Raw genomic sequence first — 13,406 nt, forward strand, 5'->3', positions numbered from 1 at the left:
AAAGAAATTATACTGAGAAAATAGCAAATCATCAAGAGAGCAAAACTTTAATTAGGCCGTTAGACATTTTAAAGTTTTTCTTGTCTCATAAAATCATGTTATAAAAATACATACTTCTCTTCCTGATGTTTATTTTCTGCTTCCTCTGTCTCAGCAGGCCTGTTCACAACATGTTTCATTAATTTCAAGGAAATGTCTCTAAAATTCTCCAATCTGTTTTTGGGATAATATTCATTCAATCAATAATATTTCTTGAATTTGGTCAAAAAATTACCTGCTTCCAGGTGTATTTTCTTTATTTTCATTTGAAAGACTTCTACAGAGTAAAATTATATTAGTTAAAATTGTTTGTTGTTGTTTTATAGCAGGTAATGAATCAACAGAGGAAACAATTTTAAAATATGAATATTTCTTACTGATCGCTTTGCTCTTTGTTGGTTTCTTCCTTGTTGTCTTCAGACCTGTTTAAGATGCTTATTAATTAGCTTTTTCTCTAAAATTTGTCAACATCGTCAAACTTTTGATCTTACCAAGGGAATATAATCATTTTACACATTTCATACCTGCTTTGAACTGGTTTATTGTCACTTTTTTTGCCTTGGCGATCACTATGGATTAAATAAATTATACTGAGAAAATACCAAATCATCAAGAGAGCAAAACTTTAATTAGGCCGTTAGACATTTTAAAGTTTGTCTTGTCTTATAAAATCATGTTTATAAAAATACATACTTCTCTTCCTGGTGTTTATTTTCTGCTTCCTCTGTCTCAGCAGGCCTGTTCACAACATGTTTCATTAATTTCAAGGAAATGTTTCTAAATTCTCCAATCTGTTTTTGGGATAATATTCATTCAGTCAATAATATTTCTTGAATTTGGTCAAATATTTACCTGCTCTCAGGTGTATTTTCTTTATTTTCATTTGAAAGACTTCTACAGAGTAAACATGATATTAGTTAAAATAGTTTATTGTTGTTTTATAGCAGGTAATGAATCAACAGAGGAGACATTGAGACATGTTAAATCAAAATATCAATATTTCTTACTGATCGCTTTGCTCTTTGTTGGTTTCTTCTTTCATGTCTTCAACACTGTTGAAAATATTTATTATTTAGATTTTTGTCTAAAATTGACCAACATTCTTAAACCTTTTAATTTTGGTAATGAAATATGATAATTTTCTACAATTTTTAAAAAGATTTTATACCTGCTTTGTTTATCACTGTTTTGGTCAGGATTATTACTGTGGATCAGAAAAATGACATTAAGAAAGTTCCAAATCATCCACAGCAATGTTGATAAAAATACAAACTTCTCTTCCTGATGTTGATTTTCTGCTTCCTGTTTCTCAGCAGGCCTGTTCACAACATGATTCATTTATTTCAACTGGAAATACTTCTCAGATTCTCTATCCTCCTTTTTGTTTTTAGTTTTGAAAATTAATAGTTCAATTGAGAAATATTTCTTAAGATTGGTCAAATGCTTACTTGCTTTCTGGTGTATTTTCTTCACTTTTATTTGAACAACTTCTGCAGAATAAAATTGATATTGGTTCAAATTGTTTATTTTTATTATAAACAAAAACTAATCCACAGATGAAACATTGAGATATTTTGCATCAAAATATAAATATCACTTACTGATCACTTTGCTTTTTTTCCATATCAGTTTTGCTGTTAAGAAAATCTAAAATTATTCTCAAGCATGGATTATTCCCTATTGTAAAACAATGGTTAGACCTTTACCCCCCACCCATTTTCTGATCACCCTTCTCCCTAACGGGATCGGGAGGTGCTGGTGCCTATCCCCAGCTGCGTTCCAGGCGACAGGCGGGGTTCACCCTGGACAGGTCGCCAGTCTGTCGCAGGGTTTGAACTTTAATATATTATTTTTCTGTAGAAAGTAAAACTATTTGCAGACAGTTTCTATGATTTACCCGCTTCCAGAAGATGCACTGCTGCTGCTTCCCATATTAGAAACCACCACTTATTTTGAATTTTCTGAAATGTTTGAAAACTTTCGGCAAAACACAAAACAGTTTTGTAATACACCTGTGTTCACTTTGCTTTGCTTCATCGTTCTTTACTACTTTCTGTAGATCAAAAGTTATTCCAGCTACGAACTGCTTCCGACCACAGAATTCGTCCCAACATTTTGTTTGAGGGAAAAAGTGAAATAGTAAATAAAGAGGCTAAGACACATTATCAAAAAGTATCAGCAGTATTGCTTCATAAAATGTATCTCTCTTGTATTATTTATATAATATCATATGAAAATAATTTCTTTAAAGAAGATGCAGAATAAAATGCACAATTTGGGCTCCTTATAAAATCAAGTGGAAGCCCAATACTAACTGAGTTGTTTCATCACAAATAGTTTTACAATTAATTAATTTATCTCAGGTAATCCTCAGATTCAGCATCGATGAGTTTTACGCTCATACAGACATTCATTCAGCAGCCAATTTATGATGCACAGTTGAGTCTATGCCAAGAAGAGCTACAGCAGTTCTGGAAGATATAGATCTATCTAGAAATGCAGAGACATCAGTAGGTTTGTTATCTCAAGGTAACATGATGTTATGTTTAATTTCAGGGACACTTTTTATCTCTGCTACATCCTGTCTGATTACCAAATGTTTGCAAACCCATTATGTGCAATAAGGTCCCATCACATCAAGATCTATGTTTTAATCATTTCTATCTGTTTCACAAAAGAGACTTGCATTGTAATCTAACATATTTTTGCCAGAAAAAAACTCTGTTGATAATTTAAAAAAAATACTTTTTAAGAATAATGCAAGAAATCTATAAGATATGTTTCATTGCTGTTTTTTCTTTTCAATTTTCATTCTGCTTTAGGAATGATTTAATGATTCCTACCTTATGATTTTATCTTCTAAGTATCCACACGCTGTCTCTTTGGTTTCTCTGGCCTCTTCTCAGTCGCTGTCGGTTCAACTTTGCTCAAGAAGTAACTTAAATGTAAAAGCTGCTGTTGGTTCTCAGTCACCTTGCAGAACTGGTTTCAAAGCTTCAGGAGAAACACTTTTGGCTCCAGTCCCAGTTACATTATTCACTGCATAAAATAGCTTTCTGGTTAGATGATCATTGATTAAAGAGAAAGAGAGAATGAAACTCATTATTAAGATCTGTAGCCAGATTTGTTTTATCTTTTTGCTTTTGAAGAGTAAGTTGGTTGAATCTTCGATAAATAAAATGATCTTTTTTTAAAGGAAGGCTTTTTCTCACTATTATTCTGATCACTGAAATTTACATATATTTATATATAAATTGACATATATTTCCACTAGATGTTTGTGATGTTTTATGCATAAGGAAATAGATAGGCACATAAACAGAAGATATGTTGTTGGGCTGGTTTTTTTCCATCTACAAGATAAAACTATAGTTCCTTCCTCAGAAAATGGTCACTCCCATACTTCCTTAAGCTTTAATTTAAAAACGACACACATATTTTTCATATTTTCCAGGAGGCAAGAAACAAAACTTAGAGTTGCTGCTTGGTGTGTCATACTCGGTGTCAATCTTTTTTGCAGAACTTAATAAAATTATATTTGTATTTGTGATCAAAAGAACGCTCCTCTTTTCTTGCTATAGTAAAATGAAAATGAGCTAAATGATTTTGACGAATATAATGTCTAATGTTTCTGCAAAAGACATCTGAATGAGAATCCCAAATCCAGCTAGACTCCTGCAGCATGGAGCTTTGGATCAGTTTCATTGGTGGAACAAACTGCACTTTGTCCTGCAAACCACTGGGAAAAAAACTGTAACAACATTGCTTTTTGAAAACATACATGTAAATATGTTGTCCGCCAATAAATTGGATTTTCTCTTTCATAGCAAAACTACTTTTAAAATATTGAATTCTGCTTTTTACTTAACTGATTAAGGCACTTTATTATTTTTTAAATAACTTTTCTCAATTTAATTTAAACAATACAGAGTTACATACTAAAAATAAGCAGATGCTGCAAATATTCCAAACATTTCTTCTAAAATATGTCTGAAGGAAACAATAAAGACTGAAACAATAAATATCATAGCTGTTTACATAAAATGAAAGATTTTCATGTAAATCATGGCCAGAAGGATCAAGTCTTCATTGGTTCCTCTTTGAATAAAGTTTCTTTTTTGCTTTCTAATCTGTTTTTACTGTTGGAACTAAAGGGCATGTCAGAAAAATATGATTTGAATTTATGTTTTTATAGTCCTCCCATAAGGCTGGTCTACCCGTTAACACTGTAAATATTCAGTTGGTCTTAAAAATACAGAGAAGGATAAAAGGAAGCAAGATTTTTATGAGTTTTTCATAAAATAAAAATGTTCATCAACGAATGTTTTCACTTTCCAGAGAAGGCAGGATGACCTTTTTCAGCTTTTTAAAATGAGGATAGTGTGACATCTTGTGTTTCTTTTAACAGTGGGAATGATCGAATGCACAAATATTCTCCATTTTCAGATAAAACCAAAACAAATTCTGCATGAGTAAAAAGATTAGATATTTGTAGAATAAAGGTTTTATTGCTGTTTTGTGTAAATGGTTATATGTTTCAGAACCTGTTCTAAAACTGAGATCATTGTTGTTTTCTTCCAGTATTTTAATACTTTAACTGTTGAATTTTTTTGTATAACTCAGTAAGCACATCTTGTTGGTGCAGTGCTAAAGCCTCCCACGATGATGGATGAGTCACACATTCCTGAAACCAGTAAGTCCTGATGACAAGTAAAAAGTAAAAGAGATAGTAAACCTTCATCAGAATGCATTTGTGTTTTCTACGTGTCGACGGCACCGACAGACTGATGTAGACGGACAGTTCAGAACAGAGAAGTCAAAATGTGGAACTGGTAAGGAAAATATCTAAATACATATTTTTAGTGATTTTAAACCTGTTGATTTAAAATTTGTTACTGAAAAACTAATATGTAATCAGACAAAAAAAAGTGTGAATGCAGGATCATAACACCCAAAAGATAAATCATATTTAAAAATGTTAATTGTAAGTGAGACAGAGGATGATTTGATTCATATTTCTGCAGAGAAATATAATTCTTATTCAAAATTATTAGTTTCATGCATATTTATGAAGATGTGAGATAAATCCAATTTGTATATAATGAGAGAAAATTGTTCAGTGGTACATGACAGATTTGCACAACAGCGACCTCTGTTGTTCAGGTGGATGAAAGGTTGCAGATGAATAATAATATTCAGATTATGTTTCTGACTTTAGTGTTTCCTGCACTACCAGGAAGTGGGACATTATTAGTTGTCATACCTCATTTCAGCTACAACTTTATTGTAGAGAAACCAACAAACTCCTACTGGGATAAACTTCCTCACAATTTAAGTAATAGATGAAAAGTTACATGACAGTACTCCCTTCAATAAGTGTCACCAAAAAACAATGCTGTGAGAGAAAAAATAAAATAAAACAAACAAAAAGGTCACTTCCTCAATTATTGCTTTTAGCTCAAACTTAATTATTTTCCAAAGGAAAAAAAAAAAGAAAAGGAAAAAAGGATTGAGACACAGAAAGCCTGAGTAATAACAAAAATACATAAGATAAAATTAATTAATTTTTAAAAGAAAAATGTTTGCAAACCAACACTATACAAAAAGAAAAGATATTTCCCCCATGTGATTTTCTGGTATTTAGAAATTTGAGTTCAGTGTTTAGATTTTACTAGAACCACAATATGAGTCTTTATCCATAAATGAATAAACTGTGCAACAAGAGTTACTGGTGAGCTAAAATTATACCAAGAACAAATCGATAATGAATAGAGGAGGTTACAAAAAGCACATAGAAACAACTGAAGTGCTGCACCTATACAAAGGTCAAAGTTCACAACTCTAATATGCAAATGAAGATGAGACAAAATTACATAAATGGGAGGATTAATATGGCAAAACCAAAGCTGACTAAAAGCATTCAACAAAATTCAACAAAATAATATGTCAAAAATTAAATACGTAATATTTTTGAAATATGATTCTCATTGCATCCGGGAGGAAAGAAGCAAAGCATTTGAATAAAAACATCATTCCAACAATAAAACATAAAGATGTTTTATGAGCACCTGGGACTGCAGTGTTTCTTTACAACCAGGGTTTTAGCTATTTTCTGCTGCTTCCCAGGAAACAGAAAAACATAAGGAGAGAATCGTGATTATTTTGAAGTGATGTATGAAAAATTGTCAGGTTTAACACCTATTAAACACAGATTAAACAAACACAGGGAAGGCAAGAGAGTTAGATTCTTTCTTACTCGCGAGAACAGACAGAGATGTGCTTTCAGTTATAATCTCCTACCATCTGAAACCACATTTGCCTGCTCCTCTTTTTTTATTGTTTTCAGGATCCCTAATCACAAAGAATACTGTAACTCTAAAGGGAGGGGGAAAACAATTCATCACACATACAGCGCAATGACAACACTAACTAAAACACAAGGTATCTTGCACTTGATAGTCGTTCCAGGACACAGGGTTAAACAGAGCAAGTTGTACATCTTCACGGTCGTAGTTTTATAGCAATCCAGCTGGTCATAGAGGCCTTGCTTCCCGCCGAGAGATAACCCTGCAGAAACCTGTTGTCACTGCTTTCCTAATTCAACAACACAGACACATTCTTAATTCTAAGATGAAATTAAACAATAAAAGGATATAAGAAAAGATACATTATAAAGATCAATGAGAATAACAAATATTTAATATCACAATTTATCCAACATTTCCCCCGTTTATCAAATATTTGTTCTAATTCTCATATCCCTCCTAAACAGCCACTTCAAACGATTTTCAGCTGGGAGTTCATTTTTAAGAAAGCAAACATGTTTACATTCAAGGTTTATACTCAGTCCAAGACTTAGAATCAGAATACACATCAAGAGAATCCTCATCAGAGCTTTCTCTGTCAGACTCAGGATCTTTCACTAGTAAAGGATACATCGGTGTCATCTGGTTTCCCATGAAAGAAATTGCTGTAGTGATGAGACGATTAAACAAAGAACGCAGGCAAAGAATACAACAGCATCCACACAAGGTTAGAATGGCAGCAAAGACAGCCATCAACACTAAAGCAGAGGACACAAAGGTTTCCAAAAACTTTCCAAAAACGTTCATCCAGTTGACCCACGTGGAAATATTCACTCCAGAAAACTCCTTACCATTAAGGGTAGGGAGCCCCTCAATGGCCTTCGTCAGGCTGCCATCAGCCGCTGTGTTGTTGGGTAGAAAAGTGCAGCATCCTTCACCAAAGATTGCACACACTCCCCCTCGTTCAGCCAACACCATGTCAAGAGCAATACAGTTCTGGAAAGCCATCAGTGATGTAGCGGCAAGCTGCTCGTGTACCGCCACAAAGCCAGCCTCTGTCCAGTTGCCCAGTTTTTGTATGTTGAAATGAATGTAGTTGATTCTGTCAACGTTTCTGTTTAATGTACACCACCAACAAATTGTGGACTCAAATCCTGCTGCAATTTGGTCGGCCAATTTATACTCATCAGGTACACCACGAGGAACACCAATGGCATCGATGTATGTAGGATCATTATTCTTCCGGGTCAGGTTTTGTTTCTGTAAATGCTGAGGCATAACACTAGTCGAAGTGTGAATTAGATGTTCTGCAGTCATAGAATAAACAGAAACTGCTAATAATAAAGAAATTAAAGCACAAAACCCTGTTACCTTCCGAGGTAATCTATCAAAAATTTTGTCACCACTGCACCATCACCAGACAGCTGCACGACAGACAGGGTTAAAATCATTGTGTACAGAGAGAACAGTCCGGTGTTAAAAACATCATTTGTCATATATCAAGTTTAATCTCTGTAGTTTACTGTTGGAATAATTGTATGTAAGCTATCCCATGTCTGGTTTTTCTTACTATGTATGTTGGAATGCTGTAAAACTGTTACTGTGAAGATTGACTACTTATTCTGTTTGATGTGTCAGGAATGAGATTATCACGTACAAGATAATTGTGTTGCATAGAAGGAGTGACAAACACAATACACATTGTCAAGGTACTGTCTTTGCATCTCCTGAGGTTACAGTTTGTTTGTTGTCTCTCTGGGGTCGTAAAGTTCAGCTCCTGACACTTTGGGTTGTATGCAAACGACCCATTCTTCCTATCAGGCTGGATGTTGCCCTGGCCATCCGAGGTGACAGAATCATCGCTTCAAAGATAAAAGAAACACAGATCGATCCCAGGGGCATTGTAGACTCCTGGTCTTTGTATTTGTATCTAACACTTAGTTAGGAAATGAGAACTAGCACTGTAGCTGTGTGATGAATTGTTTACCCATCCCTTTTAGATCTACAGTGTCCTTGTGTAACCAGGGGTGACCTAAGGCATTGAGAGCCAAGACGTACTTAGAGTGTGTTGGAGATTGTAACTGATGTACGTCTCTGGGGCACTCTCCTCGCGAGTAAAACTTAACAGATGTGTTCTGTCTTTCTTTCCAGGTAGTGTTTTACTAATGTTAGGGGTTTAAACCTGACATTTGCTGACGTCATACTTGCCCAGGAGACTAAACCAATGATAACAGAACTAGGTGGAAAACATACCTGAATACCCATCCTCATTCTATAAGTAGTGCTACAAGAATACATTTTCATTTATGACCTGAGTCATAAATGAAAATGTATAAATGTTGTCCCCAGATGAAAACACAAAATGAAAACAAAACTATATTTATTCACCATTTCATTTAATGTGCAAGTTTGTTCTGCTCCTAAAGACACTGCAGGGTTCTGGACAATCTTCACCAGTTTTGAGATGGTAAAACTATTTGGTTTAACCTCGTTTGTATCCTGGACTTTGAGCGTCCCGAGCTTTCCAGCTATGTTGAAATGAAATGACCTTTTAAATGTACCCAAGTTGACCTTTCTGCTGCATCTGGGTTTTTAGTGGGAAAAAGTTCAATCCATTTGAAGAAAGCATCAATTATTACTAAACAGTACTTTTTGCTTCACTTTTATTCAATTCTATAAAGTCCATGTGTATTATTTGAAATTGATATTGTGGGTTAGGAAATTTTCATCTACGTGGTCTTAGATTGCTCTGAGAGTTATGTGTAGCACATATCAGGCAGGCCCTACAAAAAATTTTTTGAATAAGAAATAAATCCATAAGTAGTATAATGTTGATGAATCTGTCCTACCATCCCCCCTGTTGAGACATGCAAATAGAAAGTTTTTTTGATGTACTAGATTGATAAAATTAACAGCTTGAAAAGAACACAGATTAATACATTTGTATGTCTGTTTTAGCATTTTATGCTAAATCTATTCATATTTTCCTCTATAGTTTGTGTAAGAAAAAGTCAAAAAAGTCAAAAAAGTCGACAGATGAGGAAGAGAGAAGGTAAGATGAACACTCCAGATATTGTGTGGTAACCTTAATTTTTTAAGTTGTGTAAAAAAAAAACTTTTGAAAATGACATAATATGCAATGCAATAAAAAAGTGTTTGACAATGTAGATGTTTTATCTTTTTTTTGTTTTATGTCACACTGAAATGTTTCAGATCATGAAACTAATGTTATTATTATTGAATAATGACCTGAGTAAATATAAAACCCAAATGACAAATGATTATTTCATTCATTAAGCGAAAAAGATATTAATTCCAACCGACATACGGTCTTATGTTGGAAAATTTCCTCCAATAAAACCATCCACTAAGTAGTGCTACAAGATTAAACTATTTTTTTTGGAAAGCTTAGCTCAGTTTCACATGTCATACTGAGAACGTGTCTAATGACCAAATTATCAGAAAAAGTTACAAATCATCTAAAAAATATAATCAGTAGAAAACAGCATTTTTTATGGCATTGAATTTACTAATGTTTAAACTCCAGGATGCATTATAAAGTTATAGTTCTGGTCTAAAGCCATTTAAAATAGTGAAGAATGCAACAAAAAATTTTGTAAAATGCAGTGAAACAAACAAGTGGAGAAGTGGAGAAATAAAAATCTCCATTAAAAATGCTTAAAATATTAAAGGGAAAGAAGGAATGGAGGGTTTGGAGCCACAGGGAAACATATTTGCTTTACTATTTTATAGGTAGGAACATAATTTAGAGTTTTGGAAGTGAAGAGAATATCAGGAATAAAGTTCGTGTAGGACTGGATGAGGACACAACATTTGGCATTATTCATTCATTCTTTATCATCTTGGAGAAATTAAGACTTTACTACTTTTTCATGCATGTTTCATATTTTCATAACTTTAAATTGGTCGGATTAAAATCTCTTGCCACTGTAATAATACTTTTATAATGGTATAAATTTTCATGTAACTTTTTGTTATCTTTTTGACAGACTTAGGTCTTGTGAAGATGAACTTCAGCAGACAAAGTCAGTTGTTCAATCAATCTATAATCTCATAATAATGTTATTGGACAGTAATTGACTGGAATATATTTATAAATTTAAGTTTTGAGTGCAATACAATGTTAGAAATGTTCACACATTTTATTCTTCACTCTTCAGAGACGCCCTTGAACAAAAACAAAAGGAGCTTGAATCAGCCAATCAGAGGTATTGTTCAGACATCAAGCTAACAGAACATGTTTCAGTCCCAGATATTAGAATGCCAAGTGCAGAAGAACTTGTGCAGCATCTGTGTTTAGAGTTTATATCTGTCATGTTTTAAAACAGGTTGACTGAGACAGAAACATCTTATAAAAATGAGCTCCAGAAGATGAGGTATTTTTGTACATTCATTTTTTCATGGGACCATGGGTAGAATATATTTACTGATTATAGAGTTTATATAATTGTAAAACTCTTGTGAGACTATATAAACCTTACATAACTTAGTGACATTTCCTTTTGAAGTATGACTTCTTTCACTTAAGGTTGCATTGCAATAAACATGGAGTGTACTAAAGCACTTTGTAATTTTGTCAGTTGCCATAATGGCACTTGTGATTTATAACTTGTCTCAAAATATTGATAAAAGATTTTCACACATTTTATTCTTCATCATTCAGATCTGAACTTAAACAAATAAAAGATGAACTGAAGTCAGCCAATCAAAGGTATTGTTCCCACAATCTAAGTAAAAATTTCTGACAGTCTCAGTTCCTCCATCAGTTCCATGATTTCACTCCCTAAATGGTTCTGATGATTCTGGTGTCTTTACTGCAGACTGACTGAAATGAAGACATCACATGAGAAGGAGCCTCTTGAGATTAGGTATGTATCTATATTGCTAATGTGATGTCATCACAGAATCTACACCTTAACATGAAATTATCCAGTGATGCATCTCCTTTACACATGATGTCCTCATTTATAGATCTGATGTTGGAAAAAACAAAGAGGAACTGAAATCAGTCAAAGAAAGATATGATACAAATATAGCATATTAACAGCATAACCATAAGTACAAAAATGCATAAATATAATATAGTTCAGGGTTTAGACTGACTAAATTCAGAAATATAACAGTTCTGGAATTTTACTTCTTTTTAAATTGATATTTAAATTCAGAATCTTTAAGTACAAGTGATAGTTTATTTCTGAAATGGAATTTAAAAACACAAATTTGAAGAAAAGTTTTTATCTATTGTGTTTTGCACAGGTTGATTGAAGCAAAGATTTCTGATGAAAATGATCTTCAAAGTACAAGGTAAGCTTTTTTAAAAAAGTGTAACTTTAGAATAAAGGATAGATCTTGTCTTTTAGAATGTGAGTATAAATTAGAAATGTGCTATTTCTCTCTGTTTACTGCATTTTAACTTGCAGGCTTGTCAGAAAAGAAGAGGAAGTACAGCTAATGTCAGCCATTCAAAGGTACTTTGATGTTGTAGTTTCTAACACATTAGGGCTCAACAATACAATCTTCCAGTTTGACATGTGGAAAGTTTAATAATTTTGTTAACCTGGACATTGTTCAAAATAATACAACATAGCAGTTTTTTTCCATTGAAATGAAAGCCAATCTGTTATAAATTTCTCTTTTTTAGAAGCCTGTCTCATATGCATATAGTCCATATGTAACTGAGCTGCAGCAGATTAGGTAGAATTTTTTTGTGTGTCTATTTTAGCTTTGGATGATGACTGAAGAACACATTTATTCAATGCACATTGATCAAAAGCACACATTTTTATTATTTCCTTTAAAAACATGTTTGAATGCATAAGAAGAACCTAAACCAGTAACTAAAAGGCTTTGACATTAACATTATTAATCTGCATGTCCATTTTAGTACTTTTTGAGTCACTTGTGTTTATTAAAATTAAAACATTCATGGTAAGAAGAAACATTACTTTCCCTTTTTTGGAAGTTTGCAATTTGGAAAAACTTTACTGCTAAATACATATATTAAATATACTAAAAAGTACAATGTAATATCTGCTTTTATTTACAACCCAGTCCCACTACTGAAAATATCTCTCTGGAAGCAGATCTTTATGATGTGAGGTAAAAATCTACCTCATTCATCATTTTTTAACAGAATTTTTTTTTTTTATTTGATGAAGAGAGTAAGAACATTTCTGGTTGATTTACTGTCATGTTTCTAATGCAAATAATTTCACCCTTTACAGATCTGATCTAAAACAGAATGAAGAAAAGCTGATATCAGTCAATGAAAGGTATGTGTTTCATTGCATTACAGTAATCTAAATTATTAACTAAAACTAATAATGTTTCAGTGAAAATAATTAATCTCAATGTCCATGTCAGTAGTTTCTGAGTTACTTGTTTATTAAAATGAAAACATTGAAAGTAAGTAGAAGCTAAAGAGCAATTTGCTGATGATGTTAAAGATGAACCTCTTATTTCCACAAAGCCCCATTGCTAAAAAAAAATCTCTGGAAGCAGATCTTTTTGATATGAGGTAAAAATCTTCCTCATTCATCATTTTTTAACACAATTTTTTTTTTGATTTGATGAAGAGAGTAATAACATTTCTGGTTGATTTACTGTCATGTTTCTAATGCAAAGAATTTCACACTTTGCAGATCTGATCTAAAACAGAATGAAGAAGAACTGATATCAGTCAATGAAAGGTATTTTCCCCTCAGAAAACCCTGAAGTAACACATTGCAATATAAGATACAAACCTGGGTGTTTCAGTTCATTTTACTGCAGAATTGATGTTGGTAAAAATATTTATCTATTGCCTCTTTATGACAGGCTGAACAATGAGCTCCAGACAGTGAGGTATTTTTCTATATTAGTTTTTACATAGACAATAACTAGAATATGTGGTTTTGGGTTGCAGTAACAAACACATTAAGTATTTTCAGAAATGTTATTCTTTATTCTCAGATCTGCACTCAAAAATAAAGAAGAAGAACTAGAATCAGTTAAAAGGTTTGTTCACACAACAACATAATGTTCTTGTTTAATCTGCATTAT

At 32.8% G+C, this 13,406-nt stretch overlaps 1 protein-coding gene and 1 long non-coding RNA gene across 3 annotated transcripts; one reads left to right on the top strand and one right to left on the bottom strand.

Moving 5' to 3' along the window:
• Window positions 1–1,050: 1,050 nt before the first annotated feature.
• On the bottom strand, window positions 1,051–2,971 carry LOC129374556 (uncharacterized). Of its 2 annotated transcripts, none has more exons than XR_008607513.1 (5): window positions 2,883–2,971; window positions 1,641–1,673; window positions 1,488–1,529; window positions 1,208–1,357; window positions 1,051–1,091 (listed from the first exon to the last, which is right to left on the bottom strand). It is a non-coding gene; the product is annotated as an uncharacterized LOC129374556 (long non-coding RNA). The 2 variants fall into 2 exon arrangements; XR_008607514.1 differs by having other exon boundaries at window positions 1,060–1,091; window positions 1,208–1,243.
• Window positions 2,972–4,789: 1,818 nt separating this feature from the next.
• Window positions 4,790–13,383, top strand: LOC129374420 (tropomyosin beta chain-like). The gene is made up of 13 exons (XM_055052826.1): window positions 4,790–4,871; window positions 9,340–9,396; window positions 10,355–10,390; window positions 10,526–10,573; window positions 10,694–10,741; window positions 11,029–11,076; window positions 11,186–11,233; window positions 11,622–11,669; window positions 11,786–11,833; window positions 12,417–12,464; window positions 12,590–12,637; window positions 13,182–13,208; window positions 13,317–13,383. The coding sequence occupies exons 1-13, from the start codon at window positions 4,861–4,863 to the stop codon at window positions 13,381–13,383; spliced, it is 582 nt and encodes a 193-aa protein (XP_054908801.1). The 5' UTR covers window positions 4,790–4,860.
• Window positions 13,384–13,406: the final 23 nt, after the last annotated feature.

Source organism: Poeciliopsis prolifica, unplaced genomic scaffold, assembly GCF_027474105.1.
Source record: "Poeciliopsis prolifica strain line A6 unplaced genomic scaffold, Auburn_PproV2 SCAFFOLD036, whole genome shotgun sequence".
Lineage (NCBI taxonomy): Eukaryota > Metazoa > Chordata > Actinopteri > Cyprinodontiformes > Poeciliidae > Poeciliopsis > Poeciliopsis prolifica.